The sequence below is a fragment of the Phoenix dactylifera genome, chromosome 12, assembly GCF_051530095.1.
Source record: "Phoenix dactylifera cultivar Ajwa chromosome 12, Ajwa_hap1_PhDact_Kaust_v1.1, whole genome shotgun sequence".
NCBI classification, from domain to species: Eukaryota; Viridiplantae; Streptophyta; class Magnoliopsida; order Arecales; family Arecaceae; genus Phoenix; species Phoenix dactylifera.
Window position 1 is genome coordinate 15,950,831 of NC_143201.1, and position 26,878 is coordinate 15,977,708.

General features: G+C 36.3%; 1 protein-coding gene across 3 annotated transcripts; it reads right to left on the reverse strand.

Moving 5' to 3' along the window:
- Positions 1 to 1,813: 1,813 nt before the first annotated feature.
- On the reverse strand, positions 1,814 to 24,514 carry LOC103719118 (calmodulin-binding transcription activator 4-like). Of its 3 annotated transcripts, XR_015971978.1 has the most exons (14): positions 24,165 to 24,509; positions 22,852 to 22,977; positions 22,637 to 22,752; positions 21,086 to 21,174; positions 19,780 to 19,825; positions 16,767 to 17,235; positions 15,935 to 16,236; positions 7,793 to 8,481; positions 7,036 to 7,603; positions 6,003 to 6,296; positions 4,877 to 4,988; positions 2,586 to 2,687; positions 2,138 to 2,500; positions 1,814 to 2,011 (listed from the first exon to the last, which is right to left on the reverse strand). XR_015971978.1 is itself a non-coding variant. In XM_008808195.5 (13 exons), exons 1-13 carry the CDS (start codon positions 24,172 to 24,174, stop codon positions 1,952 to 1,954), a joined length of 3,234 nt encoding a protein of 1,077 aa, XP_008806417.3. In that variant the 5' UTR covers positions 24,175 to 24,514; the 3' UTR covers positions 1,814 to 1,951. The 3 variants fall into 3 exon arrangements, 2 of the variants coding, with proteins under 2 accessions (XP_008806417.3, XP_026665061.3); XM_008808195.5 differs by lacking the exon at positions 4,877 to 4,988 and having other exon boundaries at positions 24,165 to 24,514; XM_026809260.3 differs by lacking the exon at positions 4,877 to 4,988 and having other exon boundaries at positions 15,935 to 16,065.
- Between the last annotated feature and the right edge of the window lie 2,364 nt (positions 24,515 to 26,878).

Genomic DNA, 26,878 nt, shown 5'->3' on the forward strand with positions numbered 1-26,878 from the left:
AAAAACAGGAACATGGGGTCATGGCTCAGTCGATCGCGGGTCCCTACCTGCTCGTCGGCGACCGGGAGGTTTAGCTCCGACTAGGGGCCGATGCAGGGAAGTTTTAAGGCCCTCAGCAATGAATGCCAGTGATGGTGGCATTTGGAAGAAGGGAGCTGAAGCAGAGCTCCTTTGTGTCGAAAGGTATTTTGGCAATTTGTCGGCTCTAACCAAGGGAACGAAGGCCAAAACACTAAGGAAGAAAGAGGAGGAGATGAAAAACTCATACCAGGTTCGGGCAAGCCTCCGATGGCTCTTTCCGACGAGGAAACGAGAAAGAAAGCCCAGGAAGATTTGCTTGGAATCAGCGGCTATTCTTGACGATTCTAGTAGAGGAAATCCAATGAGGAGGAGAAAAGTTAAATAGGCGAAGTCTCAAAGTCCTAGAGAAACTCAGATTGCCCTGTGAGTCCTTGACTCTTGCCGTATTCGGAGGAGGAAGACAAAGCCTTCTTTTCCTTCCCTTGCTGCAATAGGGAGAGCTCTGGCTAATGGGCCTATTCTTCTCGGCCAGCCCATTAGCTAAGTAAATCGGTCTGGGCTGCCACACCCCACGACTTCGATTGTGATAATTTCTCACACAACCGGGTCATGCAGCCTCTTTTGCTCCAAATTACCAATCTACAATCCATTCTCCTTCACTTCATCATCTGTTGGTGTATGCTGTATTAATTTGTTCTAGCCATGCTAGTTAACCATGTATTATTTTGATACTCTGTTTCTGAAAAAAAGATCTCAAGTGTGCATTTCGAAATTTAGTAGAACAACAGGATTCTTTTCCTTTTCCTCTTCCTCTTTCCTACCCTTGCCACCATTTCTGCCAATTCAAGCTTCCATTAAAAATTAATACATAATAACTTCTATACACAAGCAGCAGATTATAAGCCTGCGACCGTCCATTTTTCTCTTTGCTTTCTATGATAACAAAATTTTCAATACGTTGCTTCAATGTTACGATTGAGCAGCTGAGGAACCAAGATAAATTGCTTCCAAGAACTCACCAGTGCATCATGGCACCCCAGCATTACTAATGTCAAAAGCAAAGGATGTAGCTCATGGACAATGAGAACATATATACAGGCAGCTACTGCTACAGAACATCTAACAACTAATGTCCCATTTCATGACCGACCAACATTTACATTAGATATAAGATACTAAACATTATTTTACACCAAGCAAATATAGGGTTCATAGTTGCACCAACTTGAGGCATATGTAATTATCACCTCTTTGGGTTCTCCGAAAACGCAGTGGCTGATAGTTTGACTTGAGGCAATGTCTTCTCTCATGCAAACTGATAGAGAAGTGATCAGTCTCCATTAACTTGCAGTTTTCAGGGAATCTTGATATTTACTTACACCCACTACAGAAAAATCAGGTATTGCTGATGCTTTTTAATGCATACATTGACGCGAAAAAGCGTTGGCAATTTTATTCATGTCACTTTCTAAAGCGTTGCAAAAGAGTTGGCTATGCTACCGTTGAAAACCAACTTTATGAGCTTTTAGTTAGCGTCGTGAGCTATAATAGATGCCGACGCTTATAAGCGTCGCTAATCGACGATGTTAAAAGCATCGGTGATGAAGCGTCATATATTAGCGACACTTATTTGCGTCTCTAATTAACGACACAGATAAGCATCGCTAATGTATGTTTTAACGACGTTTTAAAGCGTTGTAAGAGGTAATTTTTTTATAAAAAATATTTAAAAAAATTTAAAACTCTATATACAAATATATACACTAAACGCATACACAACATAAGTCATATAATAACACATGTAATATCAATAGAAATAGAAAATATTCATATTGTCAAATATGATTACATTTATATTATCAATTTACATCTACAATGTGCTTCGAAAAAATATAAAAAATATAAAACTCTTAAAAAAATAGTCTAAGAGTTATTGAGGATCGATGGCATCATCATTATCATCTCTACGAGTATTGGAAGTATCGAAAACCTACAAGAAAAAGATAGAAACTTTAGAAGTTAAGAATACGAAATTCACAAAGTATTATAAATCATTAAGCTCATACAAAAATACATAATAATTATATAAAATATTCAAATAGATGTAGTTATTTACCTGAGAAGGGACAAACCAATGTAATAAAGATGCAATCTGGTCCAGCTGAGCTCTCAAAGATTGTACCTCTGTTTGATGGCTCTGCCTCATTTCCTCCATCTCTGTCTGATGGCTCTGCCTCATCTCTTCCATCACTGTCTTTAGACTATAAACCTCTGCACTGCCACTACTATGTCTGGCATTTTGGGTATATCTGTTTATCGCAGACAACTGAATGGGGGTAACTCTAACACCATAACTCCTCATTCGACCATTGCGCTCCGGTCCCATCAATTCGGCGAACACTTGAGCTTCGACGCGACTAGTCTCACCAGATGATGATGACTCTCCAATACGCTCTGTAATAAAGGATGTAGCCATGTCCTATATTTTAGAAAAAAAAGTCATACATTAGTGTTTGATAAAATGAAACTATAAATCGTTGCACAAATCGATTATTAATACATACAACTATCTCTCTCGACTCCTTCCAGACAAAGTTGCTATCTCGGTAGGTGTGAGTCATTCTGTAGAACTCCACATCATCAGACTCTCTCCCATGTTCTTCCATCTACAACAAAAAGTATACGGTATATGATACATCATCCATGATACATGATAGACAGTAAAAGATACACGATTCATGATACACATTATATGATTCATGATATGTATTATATCATACATGATATATGATGTCTCATACATGATATATGATACATAGTTTAATATAAAGATTAAAATGTCAATTTGAATTAAAGAAGTCAAAGAGTTTTAACAAGACTTATAAGGCTCATAACACCTTTCGGAAATGCATCCTTTAATAATTGAAGTAGAATAGTGAAAAACATGCTAGACCATCAATTCAAATATTTCAAATGAAATAAATGCACAAAAAAATTTTTCAAAAAATTCTTACAACCCAGATATAGTTCTTGATCACAATGTTTTACCAAGTTATGATACCATGTTGTGTCATCATTAGATGAATATATAGGTTCTTTAACATGCATAGAATCAGTAAATGTATATGCTCATCACCTATTTCAGCTACTTCTTGTCCTCCACTGAAATCTGTTAAATTTCTAATACTATATCCAAGAGCATCTCTGAGTAAGCCCCTTATATTATCTTCTCCTATAGGATATTTTTTCGTGTTATTGGATCCAAAACTAGAAGTGTGTTCTATATAAAAAGGTTGGTTACATAGAGACAGCAACATAGATTCTCCATGAAATATCCATTCAATATAACCCTTTAGAAAATCATTTTACACCAAATGTTCTTCAACAATTTTTGGAGCGAGAGAAGAACATTTTATACCTTTTCGACATAGACATAAAATCTTTCTGTTCATATTAGATTTCTCAAAAACAAATTTAATGAAATTCTAAACTCTGTCCAAATATTTTTTGTTGGATCTCGACTTATTTATCTAATTTTTTCCTATTCTACTAGAATACTGATTGAATTACAACTTATCTAAACAAGATAAACAAAATTAAATAACCACAGTTAGTCCAAAAAAAATTGTTTAACATTTTTTTAAAGTCACTCAAGAAAACTAATTAATCCAACCAAGGCGTCTTTTTTTTTTTTTTTTGCTGAAAAAAAGGGGAAGGGGGGAGGAAGGGACAAGCCCCACCCCCGCGTAGCAGCCCCGACCACTGGGCCCCCACCCCGCCAGGAGAATGTTCGATGCGGGTAGACCGAGTCGTGTGTTGGGCACACCGACTTATTTTACTCATACCCTCCCCACCCGTGGGCCGGCTCAGTTTTATCCGACCCGACCCTCCGTGTGAGTACGTCACACCTGGCACCACCCAGGCTACCAGCCGACCAGTAGCGCTTCCAGACCCCGTGTCCAGGCGTGGGGCATCCGGTCCCCGAATTTAATCGACGCCCGCGCGTTTCGAACCTGGAACCACTTGGTTGGAAGCAAACGCCCCGTTCCAACTGGGCTACCACCTTGGTGGTTAACCAAGGCGTCTTTAGGGAGCAACTGGGTGACAAACATCTCGTTTGAATTCTGATATAAAAATAGTAGCATGACAGCAGTGACCCTCTGCCGCAAAGAGAAAGATGGCCCGACAAATGTGGCATTAACATAAAGCAACTAGGTTACATAAGATTCGTGGGGTGACAACAGCGTCGTCGGCAAAGGAGGACAATCCACCGAAATTTCAAAGAAGACCGCGGACTACCGATTGCTACAGGTGGGGAGGAGGAGGAGGAGGAGGAGGATGAGAAGAAGCTCCTCACCGGAGGAGATTGTGGCCGACGGAGAGGCAAAGGAGGAGAGGAGACCGGTGGTGAGGCTTCTGACGGCCTAGAGGAGAAGGTCACACTATGAAGAATGAGCTTCAGGTAGGGATTTGGAGAATATATGGCTTCTAACGATATTTATAAGCGTCATCTTGTTATTGGATTCCGACGACGCTTAATCGCGTCATCTAATATCCCCGACGCTTATATGCATTGGCTAATTCTTAGCTTCCAATGATGCTTATGAAAAAGCATTGAGAAAACCGTGTCCTCCATTACCGATGCTTTTAATCATCGTAATCTACCGATGCCAATAAGATGCGTCGGCAAATTTTGGCTCGGTAGACAACTTACCGACGCTTCTTCTTAGCGTCGGCAAATAATAGTTGGGATTACCATTTCTTCCTATAGTGACTGCTCATCAACCAGTAGATAGACTAATGCAAACAAACAATAGCTAATTAAAAATAAAATGGTCGAGTTGACGATTTTTACTTCTAAAAGCTTGCTATTCCTATCCTAACTGATTCAAGTAGTCTTCAAGTTTTAGTCACTCCCAATCATCAGAGACACTGGATGTTGCCGTTTCTACTTTGCTCAACGCTGCCTGAGAAGAGGAAGAATAAGGGACTTACAATTACTTCTTAAAAAACAAAGTTTGGTCAAATTTGAAGTTACGAACACAGGTATGGTTATGGGATACAGATATAACACAGCATAGATATACAATATGACAAGTCTTAAAAAAGTAGAATATGATATGGTTAGGACACGTCAAGGAATATGCATGTGCGTGTGTTAAGTATGTATTTATACATAAGTACAAGCATGCAGGCATATACATAAATACATGTACAAATATTAAAAAACAGAAAACCATAAACCATAGTAAGCTATTAAAATAACAGACATTATTCCATAGATCATAATGCATACTTCATATTTTAAAATTAATATCATAGACTGCAAAATTGACCATTCCTTTCAATTTTGGCCTTTCAATTTTGGAGGTATCATGGAAGTATCTATAAGTGTACTTGGAAAACATCCGGAGTGTTTCTTTAATTTTGAAAAATAAGATGCTTAACATAAGTATTAAACACATTCAAGAAGTATTCAACAATTATTGACATCTGATAAGGATACCACGCAGCATATGATTTTAAGTATGCGTGCTTCCTAGATTTAAGGATTTTAACTTTCAGAATCATGTTCCTTTGCTTTTTCTTATTCAATGCTCATGAAAAATTTAATTTGAAAAGTTTTAGGATGAAGTCTTTGGTTCCTCAAAAGGAATTGTAACAATAGAGGAAGAAGAGAAACCATAAAATCTAAAACCCCAACTAGGTTAATATTTTCCATTCCATGTTGTAAGGAACACTTAAGTTTTCATAAGAATCCAAACACTTCTAAGAAAACCTTAACTTGATTTACTGAAGGCCAGACTAGAAAACAGGCCCTGGGTGGTTTGGCAAGGAAACAAGCGTCCCAACAATTACTGTTACCACAGTTAAATGATCAAACAATGATTTTTTTCTTTTTTGGACCACAAAATGTTGAGGCCCAGATGCCCAGGTTATTGCATGATATACAGTTTTGTATCAATGTTACAAGTTATTACCTTAGCTTGCCCGTAACTTTCAAGCATTCGGCGGTATTGTTGCTGTGCTTCAGGGCAGCCCACCATTGATAGAACCCTTGAGACAGCTTCATCAAGAGGAGCATCCACTTTTTGCTTACGGAAAACCTTAAGCACGTCATTTTCTTCCTCTTCATTGATTGATTCTGGTTCACCTCGAAACCTTCGTAATCCAACTCCCTTCCTATACCACCGCAACATTATCTTGTCTAGGATACCAACTGCTCTCAAAAGGAGCTCGTACTTCTTTCTTGCCTGATGAGCTCTTACATGAGCCTGTCAAAATATTTAAGAGAAAGAAAAAAGAAAAAAGTGAAAAATATATTTATTCACTTCGAAATAATATACATCTATAAGCATAAAATCCACATCACTACAAACTACATGAGTTCAATAATGTTTCAGATCTTGTTTGTAGATAATTGTCATATGACATTTTTACACTAAATATCAGCTATTGCACCACATACGACCTTGTTTGAAGGTCAGCAGTATATTATTATTTGCTAATTGGATAGCTAACATTTGTGTCTATCATACAACTATGGATGTACTAGAGCAGTCTAAGTTAGTTTTCAGGAGAGATGATAAGAAAGTACAGCATTGTTCTAGTAATAAGTTGTCAAAACATAATGTCCAGAGTTCCTGTTGGGACTAGCAACTATTTCTCAAAGATCCAGTACTTGATCTATGAGCCACTCCAAAACACTTTAATTTTATTGACTGATTATATTATTCATAAATTTCTTTCAACCTTTTCAACCTTAGGATAATGTATAAAGGCGAAAGGTGGATCAAATAAATCCTTTATCCATAAAAATCTTCGATCTTTTCACCTTTTCACACGTACACATCAATTAAATTTTCCCAGAGATGTATTTTACAATTGAAAAAAAGAACATGGCAGCTTGATTACTTGGATCTTTACAATATGTACACAAATAGGCACGCAATCAATTAAATTTCGATATAGACGTGTATCACAATTAAAAAATGAACATGGAACTTTGATTACCTGTATCTTTACGACATGTTTACGTAAGGTGACAAATTCTCTACGTCTCTTCCAACAAAGATAGTTCTTTTGAATTGATAGAGCTGCTTTATGAAAGTTTGGATTGCAAAGACCACGAAAAGCCAGAGACACTCCATTTATATCTTCTGGAGACAATCCATCCTTGTCTTCATCATCATTTTGATGTTTCTTCCTGAAAGAGTAAGCACGGAAGGCAGATTGTATTCGTGCTGCAGCTTGAGTTGCATTTCTGACAGCTGCTAAGGAATCTTTAAGTGAAAGTTGATCTTCTGTACCACCTTGTAAGTGGGCACTTCTCTGCGATATGCTCTCAATGCCTCCATCTGCCTCCACAAAACCACAGGTTTTGGAAATCTCACTTTTTCCCGTTGTGAGAGAAAAAAGATGGTTGGTTAGTGCAGCTTCTGAAAGATATCCAGCAAGGCCTTTGTGGCCATTGGCTGCAGCAAGAGAACCTGGTGTTTTGCCTGCTGGATCTTGTGGAGTGGGATCCGTCACAGCACCAGCTGAAGCACCTGCGGCAAGAAGTGCAGCAACCATTTTCTCCCTGTGACAATCAATGTTTCAAAGAGTCACATGAAAATTTTTTGCAGCATAGGCAGCGAAATCAAATTCTACATCAAATTTATACAACTTTGTTATATGCCCAAGGGCTCCACCTTTGGAATATGTAACTTTTAGTTTTCCACTAAGGATGATTAATAACAGAATGTGAAGCGTGTGAAATTTCAGTTACCTTCCAAAACGTGCAGCCCAATGAAGTGCAGTCCATCCATTTGTATCACGGAAATTTATGCCAGTGCCAGAAATAAGAATTGGGTTTAAGGCCCACTCATATCCCAAGCCAGAAATCATGTGTATAATGCATTGCTCTTGCTTGGACAACACACAGGTTTGGTCAGCAGTTCCCAAATGTTTAGACAATAACCACTGCTGCAACTTATCTTTTAATAGATCTTGCAAGATCCAATCCATTGTGTTTGTTGAAATCTCTCTACCAGCTAGGAGAGCTTCAACAATTTCCCCTAACCGATTATCATTTCTTTTCAATTTTCCGGAAGGATCAATATATGTTTCAACATCACCTCGAGGAATAGATGCACTGTCATGTTCGCATAAAAGTATCTGTACAAATCTGGCTAGCAACAACAATTCGTCGGTGCTCTTGACTGCATATGGTTGCTTTGAAGTTCTACAAAAACTTGAGGTGCCCGGGTTTGCACGAAATTCAAATTCTCGTACATCACTGCAGGGTTCCCCATTTCCAGATGTAATGCACAATTTGACTTTTCCAGCATCATGTTTGGGAGCCAGACAACGGAAGACACCTTCCTGAACAATTTCTAGAGGAACTTCAGTGTCCCCAAATAATATGGCCAACGAGTGCACAGGAGGAATGCAAAGAAAGTGTCCAGCAATGAGAACCTGCACTGTACGCTTCTGCGTTTAGTTTTAAGGCAGCTTGACACATTACTTGTTCTGTATAGCATTAAAAAGAATGATAGTGTTGCTAAAGATGTATAGGAAAATTAAAAATATGGTTGTAAAGAAACAAAAAGGAATGTTATCATGGTTCTTTTTATTTAATAATCATTATCATAAGTCATAACCACCAAGCCTTCTCCCAACTACTTGTGTCAACATTAAGAATTCCTATTCATAAGCATTCCTACTCTTTGCTACCTCTAATGTTATCTCAATCTTCTCAACATAACTAGAAGTGGTCCCATCTATGTCACCAATAGGTTTTCCCTTGCTTCAAAAATGAGCAAAGTAAACGTCCTTATTGGAGCCCATCGGAACTTCATTGCACATGCCTATATCATCTCAATCAACTTTTCATCACTTTGTCCTTAACTTGTCAACTCCTGCAACTCTTATAATATAACCATTCCTCACTCTAATATTGCTAATTTTACTACATAATCGTCTTGAATTACCATTTCTGCTACATTCAACTTGTGTATTTCTAGACCCACTTTATCGCTTAACATTCTGAACCATACAGGACAGCGCACCTTTTATTATTTTTTAAAGTGACTGGGTATATGCCGATCACATGAGACACTGGAAGCGCCATGCCACTCCATCCAATGGGCCCTAATTCTGAAACTTGTTTTCATTTTTTTTCTCCACTCTTTTGCATCATATATCTAAACAACAAAATTTATCACTCTATGGTCTCCCGTCCATCAATCTGGATCAAGGTCTTCTTTCCATTTCCATTTTCACTAAAATTACATCTCGCATACTCTATTTTTTTCCTGTTGATTTTTAATCCCTAATCCCTTAAGGCTTTCTTCCATTAATCCAATTTAACATTTACTCCTGTACTCCTTTCGTCAATCCCCACATCATCTGAAAAGCTGTTATTTTTCTCCAATAAGAAAGAGTAAACCTGGTAAATCTCACAAACTTTCCAACATGTAGTTGCTGATCGCAAAGACTGCAACAAGAAGACTCCAAAAGTCAAAATACTTGTTGAAAAAAAAGGCAATTGAAATTTGATGGAGATTCCTTACATTTTAGTTCATGCTGCACCAACAGCATGTTTATTTCTGGCTTGTAGTTGGGCCTGAAGTAGGTAGCCTTGAAGCTAATTAGCACAATATAATCCTTATTAGTCGTGGATCCCCTCTATAAAGTTTTTTTTTTTTTGCTCTTAAGTGGGAGTCACCATAATGCTTTTAAGAAACAAAGAAAGGATGCAAGATTTAGCGTTCAAGATTATTTTCATCTTTTCATTTCTTTCTTAGTTTTTTTTTTTTTATCTCTGCTTTTTCCTCAGTTTTTTAATTCAATACTGTCCCTTGAAGTCGCTGCTGCATTAACAGAACTCTCCCGAGCAACAAGGCCATGGTGGATCCATCAGTTCCTCTAATGTGCAACATGGTTACATCTTTTGCATTGCTTGAGACCTATAGCTACAACATAGTAATCTAATAGCCTATGAAATTAATCCAACACAGCACCTAATGTTTTCTCTCTTCTCTCTCTTCAGTTATTATTTACATTTCTTTTGTAGATTTGATGAAGTCTGATATAGAATGAATTTTGTTATCACTGTTTCCTTTTGTGATTGTGCAACACATGAGTTTGTTCCATGCTAGAGAAGATTGTGTCCAATGTTTTAAATACTGATATCAAACCTCATGATGTTTCACTGGGATAATATAGAATCAGTATAGTATCAGTACCGATGGTAAATACTGGAACTGAAATATCAGAAAAGAATGAAGCACTATTGGTGCTGACCGATGAGGTCAGTACAGTATTGTTGGCTACGCACTGATATAAATAAATATGGCCGGTAGATATCAGTATGGATGGTTTCGGCTTCTTGGCACCTATATTGGTGCTGGTTTCACACTGGAAGGTACATATCAATGGTACCATTCCATTCCGGCGGATTATTTATCCATAATTGCGTTAAAGATCTATATCTTTTATGATGCTCAAGGAGGGTGTGAAGAGGATAAAGTGTTGGCGTGTGCTTCTCCCTCACTCTTTAGAAAGGAGTGTCTGTATGCAGCCTTATGGAACTGCTAGTGCTTTCTTGTCAGCATGCACAGAGTTGAGTATTAAAACTGATAAAACAGGGTCAGTGATAATTCCTGACTGATGTTTGCACAAATGAACTAGATAATCATGTTAAGTCCACAAGGAGTTTCAATAAATCACAGTTAAGTGTTCTTCCTGTGAAAAATTGTTTATTTAAGTTGGATAGGAGAATTTACTGCAATGTCTGCTCATGTAAGTGTCCTTTTTAGCGTAAAAGGAAGCATACTACCTTTTTTTTCACTTAGAATAACATTAAAGTAGCTTCATGTTTGGGGTGGTTGGACATTGTTCTCCAAATTGTGTTCGAAGAAGCTCAATGATTTTGCTTAATGAAATGAGAGAAAATAACATAGAAAAAATTTAGACCACTATACTATACTTGATGAGGGAAATGAATGATACATCACTCATATCCATAAAGATATGACAACAAATTGGGTTGCATAAATCAAGGAGGACGAAGAAAATCTCTTTACCTATCTATCTGCAGAGAAGGTAGTTGCACATCTGTTTAATATACACTTGCTTTTTTCAAAAAAAACCAACATTATTTTAAGGTATGATTATTAATTATTCCAGAAAAGTGAAGATTTTTTAATCTGGCATTAGTGCCAAACTGACAACCATCAAAGGTTATATGATGAGAGGCTCATCTTCGCCTAGAATGGAGCTAAAAAATTTATGAGATCTTGTTGAACCCAATTTGCTGTCAAGGTCACGATCACATAATACATATCATGTGCATTATCAAGTTGTAAGGTTCAAAAAGTAAATACAGATGCTGATGAAGTTGAAATTCGAGGTGAGCTCTCTCGAGCAGTCTCAACATTGTTTGACCCATGGTATGCTGTACCGGCTTAAACTAGAAGGTGCGGAACGTACCGTACTATATTGGTTCAATAACAATACCCGGTATGGGTAGTATACCGACACTCAGTACGCAAAAAAAACTCAGTACCATACCATACCGACACTGTGCTAGTGTGGCACCGATACGGGATCCAGTACCGAGACGGCGAACCTTGGTTTGACCCATCAAGAACGGCCAAAAGTGGCAGAATGGTGGAAATATTAACTTTAGAATCTAGATTAGCATGAAATTTTAATTCTTGTTTGGTCAAAGTTTCAATTATAATGAGGATATTCCTAGGATATTCATTGAAATTTTTGTAAAGGTTCTAATAGCAATCAAATTTTAGGTCTACTCATTTGACGTGCCATAGAGGCAATTCGTTTATGCCTGAAGATCTAGTTGGACTAGAGTCATTGCAAGGAAAGAGATACGGTCTAGTTATAGAGGCTCAAGGGGAATATTTAGTAGTCTTTTGGAATCCTTTCATGGTTATGGTCTTATGGACAACAAAGACCTATATTTTGTGTCGACTGGATTGACCAAAGTTCCAAGTGGAAGTGGCATGCATGCGGTTAGGCCATTGCATAGTGTATATATAGTTGCAGGCACATATTCAGCTGCATATGTCGTTTATACTTTTAAATATTTAAAAATAAATAAAATACATCATGCATATGGTTAAAAAATTAAAAATAAATAAAAAAATAATAAGAATTAAGTTTGCAAATTCATACATTTTTGAGAATTTTGAGTGCACATTCTAAGTTATAGTAGAACATGACATACTAACCTAATAAGTAAATATAGCATGTGGCGCTATGCGGGTGCATATGCGGCTGGGTATTTGTGGCTGCATAAACTACTTTCTATAACAGTAAGGTTGAGGAAGTCCTAAAGTCTTTAGATTGTATCTTGAAAGGCTATTTGCTTGATTACTAAAATAAGTCAATAAAAAATGAATGAGTTTTATAATAATGGTTCTTTGGTTGCTTTCCATAAAACCCATTTTGCCAAAGCTGACAAGTCATATAACCTGAAAAATGAGTTTTATGAAAAAAAGTCCTTGTTTTCATAAAACATATTATACAGAAATCCTGTTTTATAGTTATCTATTTTCGAAAAACTCAGACAACCAAACAGCCCCTAAGAGTGTTTAGGTGCCTTTGAACATGGCACCTATGAGAATCAAGATCTTGTAACCAGTGACCCAGAGAGTAACCATTTTTTATATATTCTCTGATTGATTGATAACCAGAAAAGAGTTCCATTCCTTCTTTTCTCTCCTTAGATTATGACTAGAGAATGCTGAACCACAATTCTCGTTCTACGAACTATAAAGAGGTTTCCTTATGAGAAATTTTAAGGTAGAAGTATACAACTACGGATTAAATGAAGCCTTGATGGAAGAGTTCAGTAATATGGCAGTTTGCTGGAATTCTTCCTGCACTATTATGTAGTGATTTGAGCATCTGAGTTGAAAGAACAAGAACATAAATACGAGAGTAGTGATGGTAAAGGAGAGGAGATGACAAGTCTTGGTAATGGTTGCATACTCCAAAGTTAATGATATGAAGTAACTAAAAAGATAACTCACGAAGTAAGAAAAAGAAGACAAGCTTGGTGGAATCGCCATTTAAGGCATGTATTGTTCCCCAGGGTTGAACGAAACATCATCTTCATGCAAGTAATCATCACCATGGAAAAAAAGCTAAAGCCTCTAATCACAGGACGAAGTGATTATCACATAGGTCGTCATCCAAGGAGACATCAGTACACCGCTTCTCCAAGGAGACACATAAAGAAAAGAATGAAGCCACTTCGCTGAATAAGGAAAATAAGGGATTATGCAAGAATAAAGAAAGAAGAAAAGAACTTCACAACATATGGATTCCAACAGAGCCCATACATACTGCTAAACTGAATCCCATTGACATCAGTACTTCCTTATCAACCTTTTACAACTAAAATTAAAACCAAGACATGATTGTTGATAAAGGTATTCAAAACTGGATCTAGAATAGTCCAAAAAATCAACGACAAAAGTTAATGACAATAGAGCTAAATGTCAAAACTGACATTAGACTCTTTAGGCTAAAACTGGAAAACCAAAAAATTAACAAAAGAAAACGTCTTGCAGTGTTTAGTGTTGGTTCAAGAATTCACATTGAATATAAGGTTCCTTCAAGATATAAAATTCCAGTATATACCCTGGCTGATCAAGAGATAAGAACTATGCCATCAGGTTATTGGCACCATTCAAGAAGTACTTCTGCACCGCCTGGATCAGCTTGTTTTGCGACATATTGGTTTATAATATTGCATATTACTTTGATAAACATAATTCAAGCTGATATGTAACAGTAGAGGGATCTAAATGAGTTTCCCTTTTTAACCTATGTTTGACCATCCTAAAAAGCATTAATTCTATTCATGGTTTGAAACTCTTGTCTATTGATTTTTCAACTTTTTGGCTTTGTGCAGATCTAATAGTTCGATCTACAAAAAAGATGCTCATATGATACAATTTGTTGACGAGTGCTGTTTTTGATAGTATGTGACTAATTCAAAGAGATAGAGAAAAGATAAAAATGGTTCTCTTCAAGGGGAAGCAACCTCATATGATCCTCTCTGAGAAGGATCAATCCTCCTAGTTCTCTAAAAGAACACCCTTGATCTGAAATTCTCCATACCATTGAGACATTCACATCAACAAAAAGAAATTTCCAGCAAAAAGTGCCCTTTAGTAACCCCCTGTACGCAATAACACATCCTAAACAACTAACTTGCACCACGAATACAGATAATGACTATCTAATAAATCACATTAATCCCTAAATATAATATTTGTAATTTAATATCGACTGATGAAGCACATAACATGGGATGCCTTGCACTTTTATCAACTGCAAATAGAACATATGAACATCTCTTCATAAGAGAATAAACTTGGCGCTTATGAATTGACATGCACCAACTTATGTAGTTCATAAACCTACATTCTTCACTCTCTACATGCCCTCAACCACTTTCTTTATTGTTTCGTTACAAAACTCAACAAACAATAAGTGCTTTGGTTGATCTGGAAAGTAAGTATCACTATATTCTTTGAGAGCAGATAATCTAGGAGCATAATATTCCAAACAATTATTGCAATTTTCTAAATCCCCGAGCTCTAAAATAGTTCTTTCCACCTATGCAAGCTCATAATTTATAGAACCTTTAGGTAACTTCACTCTTTTATGGAAGACCACAAATTGAGTTATAGCCCAGCGATTTCACCAATCCATTTGCCAGGAGGTATGGAAATTTGTTTAATTTTGGAAATTGGGCTATAGGACAGTGACTCAACCACTAGTCCACTAGGGAGGACAATCTGGGTCCCATATTTTTTTTTCTTTTGAGAAAATTTATGCACATGGTCTAACTGACTTTTCATTAAGCTAATGAAAGGGTGCATCATAGAAGGTTAATGGTGGGGTTAGTGTCCCACCATTATCCTCAGAAAAAGAACAAGAAATCTTCTGCAGCAAACCTTTCAAATGTCCAACAAACTTGTAGATCTTTACCTATGGGTTTTATTGTTTTGAGTTTCTTTTTCTTTCCTTTTTAGTGTATGTGGGGGGTGGAGTATGGAAAATTCAAGAATCCAGAGCAAATGAAATTTCTTCCTCTTATAGACCATATTGTTTAATAACTTCTATCACTGAGGCATTTAGGTTAACTCTTTGCTGTCCTTAATCCCTGACTGGACTCATCGAGCAAATGTTAAATTTTTTATTGTTCAGTATCCTTTGCAATAGTTTCTTCAATTTTCAACAACCTCAACAAGGTCTTTTGACCTCAGAACATGATGGTCAGAGTTGCAAATTACCTCTTGCTCTTCCAACCAAGGTTGCTGCAGAAGAGTATGTGAGACCTTATCAGAATGATCTAACACCAGATTGAGTCCTAATGCATGTTACTTTGAAGGGAAAAAGGCATTCTGTTGTCACTAGGACGATCCAACCATTCTCTTATGAATATCTCGACTTGTTGATCATCTCTTACGAAAATGAAATTCATGCCCCCCAATTGATAATCAAGTTAAGCACCTTCATTCCACATCTAATTTTACCGTGTAAGAAGTGAGATACTTTGGCATGTATTAGCCCAACCAAAAGGACTCCCACCATGTGCTATAATCTTATGTGGAAAAATCTTCAATGCAACTCTTCTTTTACATATATATACATAAAAAAGCACTCTGTGTAATACTTAAAAATGATATTGCTACATTTTCTTATTATATCTGCAGAAACTTTATCAAATCTAACATTCACACCCCTGTGAAATTCTACAATTTTTCGTACATCATTGTGTATAACTTTACAAATTGTCATGCATTGCCAAGCACTAAAATAGACAATAAAATGTTGACAGAAAAGAATAGAGCATCAAAAATTCTATAACTTTTAGGGGGCGTACCTTTGTTCTTTCAAAAGAAAATGCCCATTCTGGAGAGATTTCACATATGCTAAACCATGGTTTTTGTGATATTGGCAAACGAGAACCCGTTCCAAGAGGAGTTTCGCATTGACTCTGGTCCAACCCCATCCCTGAGAAGGCAGAAGAAGAATATATACTATTTTCAGTTAAGAGCATCATCTCCAGCCCATGAATGTTATTATCATTTCCAAGAGTCAGCAATCCAGAGGCAGCTTCACAAGAGTTTAGCTTAGAGGTAGAATTGAGCATGGAATGAGATCCATGAGACCACCCTGAAAATTCTGCAGTGCAAGGTAAATGGATGAACCATTAATGTTAAGATACTGGGAATTACTTCAAGGTAAATTAGCATGGAAACAAATGATGTTCCATAAATTAGCTATATGGTAGTCCACAGGAGAAATTTAGTGGTAGTAAGTAATAACTTGTATGGCTATCAAAGACAGATGAAGGGGCAATTAGCTCATGGATCTTAACAGTATCATGGCTTGCTTCGATATCAGTGGCCTCATTTTTTGGCGGTTTTTGCTTATTGAGTTATTTCAATAATTAAAATACTATTGTGTTTACTATATTATAAGGTGATTTGTAGAACATTAGCTCTTCCTTGGATATTGACACTTGAATTAGCAAAATCCAGATAAGATGGTGCATTTACAGTGAAAAGAATTCAAAACTGCTCTTGCTAAGTTATTTTGTAATCAAGCTTGTTAATTATCAAAAATAGTCAAAGAAAAATTTGACCAAACCTAACTAGACCAAGCAAAAGTCATTGACCTATGTTACTTACAAAAAGGGAAGCATGACATACCTGGACTCTTCACCATCTGGAGGGTGCTAGAGCCATCTTGCCGTTCACCCTCTTCCACATGACCATTTGCCTCATGTTTCAATTGATCAAATAGACTGTCAAGTGTTTCCTGTGAGAAGTCCTCCTCGGAATAGATGTAACCACCAACACCACCATCATCATCATCATCCAAACTTAACTGCTCTTCAAGCTTCCGTAATGCATGATTGACCTCTGGCAGCAATGGCTGGTTATAAGTTTCTGATCTATCCATTTTAATCAAATGGGGCTTCTCATTTTTTCCTGTAACAAACTCAGAATTAACTTCTTCCACTGATACCGGACTGCATGAGCTCTGGCATTGTTCATTTAATTCATTAATTTGAGTGGGGAAGCCTTGTGCTTGAGCATCAGTAATGCTGTTGCTCTGATTGAAAGTTGAAGGAGATTCAGTTGAGAAGCTGAAAATTGGTTCAGGAACATATCTTCCCTGGAAGGAATGGAGAGCAAGAAAAACGAAAAATAATACATAATTAATATACCTTCCATGTGTCACAATGATTAAACATGAATCCACCACTTGCATCACAAAGGAAAGAAGAAAAGGGCAAGCATACGGAGAATAGAGATTGTAGTTAGACTGGAGAATCGCATCTTAGAGAGGACAAAGCCATTATATCATGGTATTACTTTTAATCAAATTTGAGATAGAAATAAGAATTATTTTTACATAGAGGCATCTTTGTCATTTACTAGCCAGCAAATATGTGAGTAGTGCACTCTTCCTCAAGTCTTTAATCCATTGGTTCTCCATCCAGCTTCTTACCTCACCACTTTCTGAGACAATCATCCTTTGCCTTCCATTGCAGTTATTACCTCTGACTTCCTAGAAGCTCCACCACATACAAACCTTATGGGTTGGTACTAGAAACTCCCTAAGTGTGAAATCAATGAATTACCATGGCATATGTATATCATGTACTCTTATCTAAAAAAGTAAAGCTAAAGATAAGATGTCCCTTTTCCCACTGGCTGAGCTAGGATTTTGTTTAAGGTGAGGAAATAATTAAACCACGTTTGTAATAATAATTTTGAGAAGGCAATCCATCAGCAGGAACAATATTATTTGTTAAGTCAAGGTGCATAATTACCTCATCATGTTATAAGGCATGCTGTTACTCCAGAGAAGTTCAAATTATTAAGCTCAGAGCTACCAATGATTTAAATTTGCAATTACTAACCAAATGTTTCCACACCTTTTCATGTATCTTGACTTTTGCAACCAAAGGGCATCTATGCTCTAATAAATAAGGAGTCCTATATCTGAACTCCTATTTTCTCCCTGTTTGATTTGAGAGATAGAATCGTTTACTTATTAACCTAGATTTATGAAAATGTTCAATAAGAGGCTGTATGAATAGTAACTTTAAAGAGTAATCATAACACCTGATCTGGTTTAGTGAGGCTGTGTGAATAGTAATTGTGGTGTTTGAAAACATGCCTTCATTTGTGCTTATTCTTCTTTAGTTGTTTTGACACATTCTTTTCCATCAATTCTTCCACTTACATTATTTAAATCAGAAATAGCTATTCTGGTACAGAAACAAGGGGGGTGTCGACTCATGAAATTTAATCTTTCAACTGCTAGCTCGGATGGTATCACCCTTTGCCACTTGGGAAACGGGGCGGTGATCCGATTCCAATAAATGGTTTCACTAAGTCATAACCAATAATTTAGGCATGTATATTGATTGAGAAGTTAATCTGCAATCAAGTTAAAAGCAGTGAACCCATATTCAAATAACTAAATGTCCAGTCACCAAAAGGAACGAACATTTTCAGGAAGGGGGTCGCCTACTGGATTTCCCAAATCCCATCTATGTCTAGTGACAGACCAAGAAATTTGGGCACGGGGTGCAAATGATCCTAAACTCCAACAGAGTCTAGAAAATCCAACACATCCGGAAGGCAATTTTCTCCTATCTCCCACCGGCTATGCCATTATCTTTGCCTGCTGAAGGTCCTGCCACTTTTGACATAAAGCAGCATCCCCAAGAAAGAAGGCCAGTCTCTCTCTTTTTACACTGCTTGTGAATTTTGATTTCCAGAATCTATGGTTGTCAGTCAAGTTTTGATGGTTAGTCTTGAGCTGTAGTGTAAACATTTGAGAATCAGGTTGTTCATATTGTGAACTTTCCTCCATGTATTGGTCTATATTCTAATTCTCTGAAAAGTTAACAACTTTTTTCAGACGAGATGCTGAAGATTCATGTCTTAACAATCTTTCTTTGATGTATTGAACATGCATGAATTGTTCAGCCCTTGTAAGGAGAACCTATATTGCACTTCCACAAGAACAAAATTTAATTTACAATCCTGCTTATCCCATTTAGAATAAAAATATACATTAGCAATATGCATAAAGGCAGCAGCCATGTATAGCTATTCAATAGTTGATCTATGAGGTCCAGGTTCATGCATTTTTTGACATCTGAAAATAAATTCAAGCAATATAGATTTAATAAAAGGAATTTAAAGAAACATCATAAATTAAACCAAGCAAGTAGGGCAGTGCGTATGTGTCATAAATATATTATGTATGTGTGCATGCAGTGGCATGCATATATAGATGTATGGACATATGGATAGCCTTGTGTATGCCTATGTGTAGTTAGCACAATTCTGAAAATATGGATGACCATTTGAAGATTACAAAGCATAAAGCAATTTTTCAGCATATAAATGTAAAGGTGTGTAAACACTGGTGCTGCAGGATACTTTTTTATGTATCCGATATAGAATATTTTTTTGGTTTTCTTATTGATTATTTTCTCCAAAATTTTGGTTGGTTGTGTTCAGGAAAACTAATGAATTCCTCATAAATTACAGTCTTTTTTTTTCAATTTTTGTTCACTTTTTTTTCAGCACTCTTTCATCTTCTGCCTCCCCTTTTGGGGGAGAATTATGGATGGAATGAATAAAGAGAAAAGGTATATATAGAATTTGCCCCCTTTTGGGAGAATCAGGCACAGACCTCTGCCACTTCTCTATAATGGACAAAAACAATGTGCCCATATGCCCTGCACAGAAGAAGAAAAGTGTACTTAGGCACGCACAAAATACTTACTGATTGTAACACTAGGAGCTAGGCATGTAATAATGCTACTCATCGCAATCTTCTAATGATATGAGTGTCTATAAAAAAACTGACATATCCAATATAAACCACCACAACGGTAAATTCCTAAAAACATAGATCAACAAACAGCTTTAGCACACAAGACTTATCATTGGTATAATATAATGCTCAACTAAATACTTACTTTCGAAGCTTACTTGGAAAAAGGCAATTATAACATTTGCTTGTATCAGAAGCTTAAAGTTTTTTCTAACAATATCACTTACTAACAAATATAAAAGAGACCTGTTTAAATATCATCAACAAACTCGACATTTGATGCCATCGCATAAACATTGTGGCAGTTGGTGGCATCATCAGGAGAGAAGGCACTTTTATACTCATGCATGACCAAGAAAGATGGTCAATACTACTCAGTTATATAATCAAGAGAGCCTCCAGATGAGAGGAAAAAGAAAAGATCCACTTTGTAACACAGACAACGAATATTCAACCACCTTATCTCAGAAGGCAGCAAAAAAGAGAAGCCAAATGGATCAGATATGACGAGACAAAATTAGTCTCAAAGTTTAGTCTATCCCTAAACTAAACTCCAACCTCGTCTGGGGCTGCAAAAAGGGCCTGGCTCAATCCAGACCTATCAAGTGATCAAGCTGGACTATTTTTTACTCCTTAATGATGAAACTCTAGGTGGTCTACTCCAACCTTTCCTTATTAAACAAAAAGAAATATGTATGTTGAGTTAAATTATAAAAATGGCCAAATTGGACAAGTATCCTTCCACTGTTCCACATTGTGTGCATTTCTACCATCTAACAGTTATCAAAGTCAAGCTAGTTGATAGTATCACCTAGAAACAACATCTCCATTATGAATGTGTAGATTTTTCATGAACTTCATGGGTAGGTCATCAAGATGAAGTTTCAAACATCTGATTAATAAATAAAAAGGCAATAAATTCCACTATGAAAATCAAGATAAGATATCCCTCCATTAACTATAATCAGAAATAGAGAAGAAAAACTTATTTAATAAGTGACAATGTTCTGAGGCTTACATGCTAAGCCAGTAACTTTTTGTAGTCAAATAAATATAATAATAAAATCAAAGGAAAAAAAATGTACATTTGATCAATCTGAAGTAAAATGTGATTAAAAGGTATGCTAATTCTCTAAAAATTATGAGGAATGTATAAACTTACGGGTCCAGCATCCAATAGATACGCCTCTGAAAACATGGATTTTGCTCCCCACGAGCATAATAACAAGACAATACTTCAGCATTCCCAACCTAGCCATGTTAACTGATGCTGAGAACATCATTTTATGGAAAGGAATATACAGTCCAGATGACCTCACAAGAAATACATAAACAATAGCAGTTTCAACTAATTTCACATCAGGTAACTTTTACTGTGACTAAAATATGTGCATGGAGTACCAAGAAGTCAATGTTCGCTAATATTTAGGAGGCATAATACAGTTAAGTAATGGAGATATTAGCAATCAATATACTAACCACTGCCAAAAAATAGAAATTCTAAAAATATATGAAATAATTTATAATTAAATAGAAAAATAAAAAGATTTATGACAGCTATTGATGCAGAGCTCAGTCATTTCTGTCCAACAACCGATGGAGGCCAGGGTTGAAATTTGGAGGTATAGGACATAACACCAGCCATGTACTGTTCCATGCGTAGAATAATGAATGCCTATATGTACAAGGTTAGCCAGCCCAAAGAACACACCATGTTGATATGGATCAATAGAGCACATTGAACGGTCCACAATACAGGGTGGTATAGTTGGCATTTCAAACCTTGGACAGAAGTTGTCAGGGTGTGGTATCAGGCCCAAAATATGTTGCATAGGAGTATTGATGCCTGAGGCAACCCAAAATTGTGTGAGCCCTACCCTAGCTTCTGAGTACTTGCTTTCAAATATGAAAATTTCATAATTGTGGAACCGCATGTCAAAGCAAATTCAGAAACTAGCTAGCCCCACTACTTGCATTTCATACTGCATGTCCTCGTTTACTTTGGGCAGAAAGCATATCAAAACATACCAAGCAACTGTTATACATTTTCATTTTTTAGGTGCAGAGAAAATCCTTGCTCAAGGATCTTGACTAGTTATTTGATTAAATCAGTGGAACAAAATTGTAGATTTTCCTTTTCTCTTACTTGAGCACAATATCATTTTTTTAAATACTTCTCAACCTTTGATTTTTCAGGGGGCACTCTTGGAGGTCTTTGTCAAAAAAATTTATGCCAATTTCAAGAGCAAGTATGATCATCAAGGTGATGAGTTGGATCATTGACTTCATGCCAAGAAGGTGCATTTGTCAGGCTGGTAATCAATAAGGTCAATCAATTGAGCTGAAATGGTATCTTGAGGAGCTACATTAATAATGATCAGTAAGTAGAGAAACTGCATGTGGTTTTTTTTTTTTTTTTTGGGAATAAAAAGGGAAGTGAAGAACCTAGATTCATTGAGTTAATGAAGAAGAAGAATAAAATGTGATTTATATAAGTTCACGCCTTAGCTCATAAGAACTAGAACTTCTTTGTGGAATTTGACAGGAAACACAAGCCATCTTTTATGAGTGGAGACAGAGAAAAGAGAACAACTTTGCACAAAGTTGGGAAGAAACAGAAAAGAGGTGGAAAGAAAAGGTAGCTTCTTTCAGAAAGGCTAATGTTACAAGCATAGGCTGACAGTACAAATATAAATGATTCAATTAAACAAACCTTAAGACGCTCATGTGCTTCTGCAAGGGTCCTTCCATTGTTCTTTTTCCGCCACAAATGTCCATCATTACGGAAATTGCGTAGCACCCTTCGATTGAAAAGGAACAAAGAACCACCTATTCAAAAGATATCACAAACATAAGCAGCAGAAAACTTAAATTGAAGTCAATCAACAATGCTGAATATCTAATATCCAAGAAGAGCATGTATATTACTAGGTGGCTTATCAGGAGGCTTATTGGAGAGTTGGAAACTCTCATAATTGTGTAAGATAAAAAGAACTTCTACAGGCTTCAACCAACGTGTCTGAGCTTCTTTGCACAGCTTATTCATATCAAAACCTGAAACCACACAAAGACAAAACAACTTATTCTGGAAACAGCTTGATGAACAAGGACCAGTGAACAACAATTCTATCTAAACAAATTTTGATGCGCCATTTCTTTTGCAGTTCACATTAAGATAAAATTGAATTTACAGCAGAACTCTAGATTTCTGTTGTATATATTTCAAATAGATGAGGAATGCAATGGTTAAATCACTAATATGGTTCAACCATCATCCTCCAAAACCTTCTAAAATTGCACAAATAGATCCAAGAACAACAAAATAAAATGTACCCTTCTGTTGTCATTCTTGAACACCTCATTTAACTAATTCTGAACACAATTCCAAGTTATAGATTCTTTGACTACATAAAAGAATTATGAAACATACTGGAACAATTGGCACCACTTGGGCCAAAGAGTGACCAGAATTGACCTGAACTCAACAAGAAATCAAATCATATTTGCAAACTTGTAACACTGAAGAAGCAAACCCAAGAAAGCAACACTCTAAACTCATAGGTCAGAAACATATCTAGATTATTGACAATATTAAGTCTCAACACATGCCATAATGCAGAAAACTTTGAGTAACCAATCTTTCCATCCATAAATGCTAAGTCATCAGTTTTCCAGCCAAAAAAGAATGTAAGCTTCATAATCACCACACAAAGTACAAATTCTCAAAAACGAAATCATATTCCTGAATCAGAAGGCAAATCCAATTAAATATGTATGATACTTGAAACATCTACAAGCATGAAAGATAGTCCCTCAAGCTTCAATTTTATGGAGGCTTCAATTTTTCCTGAAAAACAGAAAATATGCACAAGATATCATTTTTAAGATATACTGGCAAAGAAATACGTTGATTAAGTCCCGATCACATGTTACAATCATCAACAACAAACCCAAACCCTACTAAAATCGCAAAAAATGATCTCAAAAATAATCAAATAAATAGGTAATTAAACAAAGTGCACCGTTGGCATTACACTTAACATTTTACTTAATCAACTGATACATAATTCGATTCCAAGTACAAGATTCTCCGAATACACGGATCAGAATCATTCAATTGGATAACAAGAACAAATATTACGGATTGGAGGTAAAAAAAAGAACCAAAATGGACCCGAATTCAACACAAGAAATCGAAATTTTCGGATTGAAAACGAACCAAAATACTCCACTTTGATTACCTGGCTGCATCGCGATCAGTCCACAGAAACAGTTCTGATCGAAGTGGCAGCTCGATCTCGAACTTACTGCAGAGGTATCAACTTTGAAGCCCTAAAAGATATCGAGAAGGGAAGAAACCAGGAAGGAGATGAAAGCCGAGCAGAGACCAAGTGATGGGAGTCCAAAAGAATAGTCCACGCGGGAGCTGCCGAGACTGGAAGAAGCCTCAAAAAGCCGCATGGTGAGCAACAGCACATGAAGCAAAAGAGGGAAAGAAGAGGGGGAGATTCCCGGAAGTGGACAAGCACAAGAGCGGGAGAGAGAGAGGAAGCCCGGACACTGACAGGTAGACATTTGTGGTTGATAGTTTGAAATGGGCTAGATTTAAATTTATATATATTCAAAAGTATATTTATAAAAAAAATTAATTTTTTTTTTCTTCCTATAAAATTCAGTCCGCCGGTTCCAAAGCTACTTTCAAGTATTTATACATATAAGCCTAACCCAGCTTGTAATCCTATAAATTTATTTATTGTACTTGTCCAAACTATAAATCCTATAGAATTTTTAATCCAATTATTCATGTTTATTTTTATTCAATACTTTAATCCATAACTTAGCAGAAAGATAATCAAACTGTTAACCTTAAATGAAAATACAAATACCATATTAAAAAAATAAAATAATTAACATGACCTTAAGTGACATAACAACCACTTAAGGATATAAGAAAACATATGTATTCTCCTCTCTACTTAAGGATAATTTTGACTTTTCATATAAGATAAATAGTTTTACTAATACCGTTAGTTTAACTGAGTGTAAGTATAGGTTTTATAAACTATTAGGTATAAGTATAATAAATATGAATATTAGAAAGATTTTTGTATTTTTTTTGTTTAGGACATAGGCCAGCGGGCAACGTATTATAATTTATGACTACGCTTTTGATACCCACTATATGTGTCATGGAATGGCACTTCAATTGTACAAATAATAAAGAGGAGAATTTTTATCACTATCCTACTATGTTCGACCACTGTGATACTAAAGTTCAAAATTTTTCGTACATGAGAAAAATAAATAAAAAGCAAAAGTTATGTTTTTAAAGTTTTCAAAAAAAAAAGAAGTAGAATTTTTTTGATTTTCTTGTTTTCTTACAACTTCGGAACGCCGTATTTTTTTATTACAAATGAATTATTTTTCTCTTAATTTATTTCAAATTTTCCTAATTTTTTTTTTGTGCATGTGGCTCCTTTTTTTCCATGAATTTCTATAATTATTATGATTTTTTTGAACATTCTTTTTTGAATGATTTTTTCCTTTTTGAAAATTCCACCCAAAACCTAATTTACTCATAGAGAAAATATTACGAATGAATTATTTTTCTTTTTTTGGTGCATGCGTCATGTCCCAAATTTGGAATATGGCATGGTCAGGGGCGGCCCAATACATTTGGAGGCCTAAGGCGGATTCAGTGAATGAGGCCTTTTTTTTAATAATATTTTTTTAATAAATATAAAATATTTTAGAAAAAGATACGAAATAGATAGCTACTAAATATATTATTGCAACAAAGATACATGAATGCAATAAAGACTGATAAAAAAAATTTTCAATTCAATATAATTTTTGAATGAATATACAGAAAAATAATTATGCTAAAGAAAGACCCATAAAATTAATTAAATAAATGAGATAATGCATGGCAGTACTGTTTACCATGTCAAGCAAGAGCATAATAGGAAAAGGTTATCCTACGGCACTTCATGGTCAAGGTAAAGGAATGAATTTGTCCCGAAAGGGACCTCTCCATAAGAGAAAGTAGGGGCATTATGGAAAATTCACTCCATCTAATTAATAAAAGTCCCATCCCACCATCTCCCCTTCAACGGAGTACCCAAGCAGCAACTGCAACATCACGGCACAGCGGCCATTCAATCTCCAACCTCCCTCCTTTTCCCTCTCTACCAACCAAAAGGAAAGAAGAAACTGAGAGGATAAAATTATAGGAATCTACACCCTCCAAGAAGTCCATCTCCAATCCTCCTATCTTTCTTCCTGATGACCCAGCTGGATCAGGAGTAATGTGAGGGAAGGAAAACCAAGACCAAAACCAAAAAAGAGAAGGGATGAAAGATACGAGTGGCTTCAGACGTGTATCAAGCCAACCAAATCCCTCCTCTCTCTCTCTCTCTCTCTCTCTCCACCCAAAACAGAACTAATGTCCCCAACTTCCCAAATTGCCCCTCTGCAGGCCAGGAAACTCTCTCCACGTCCCTTCCATCAAGGGGGAAGACTCGTAGCCAGCTCCTGTTCACATTTGATATGGGGCCTTGGCATCCTTTTGGTCACTCGCCCGGGCCTTTGCTTCCTTGGTCATTGGCCCGAGGCCTTAGGCGACCGTCTTGGTCGCCTAATGCTCGGCCGGCCTTGGGCATGGTCATCCTGCCACGGATATTGCCCATAATAAAAGATTTATACAAATTTCATAATCATAAAGTATATAATAACAGAGGTCCAAAAATTTCTTTTTTTATTAAAACAGTACTTACAGAGGATTTAAATCCAAAGTTTAAATATTCAAAAGCCATGTAACCCATAATTCACCGAAACCATTAATGTGAGTTGTTGTTTGCCAAATTTCTCTTTTTGTTTGAAAAGAAAACTGAAACAAAGAGAAGAATAAGTTAAGCAGCTTAGTAAGTAAGTTTATACTGTTAGATATATGCCC

Coding starts and splice junctions, on each gene's coding strand:
- LOC103719118 (XM_008808195.5), bottom strand. Junction 8,482..15,934: donor TTTCTTTTGAAAGAACAAAG/GTACGCCCCCTA, acceptor CGTACAGTGCAG/GTTCTCATTGCTGGACACTT. Junction 2,501..2,585: donor AGGAGTCGAGAGAGATAGTT/GTATGTATTAAT, acceptor TCTAAAATATAG/GACATGGCTACATCCTTTAT.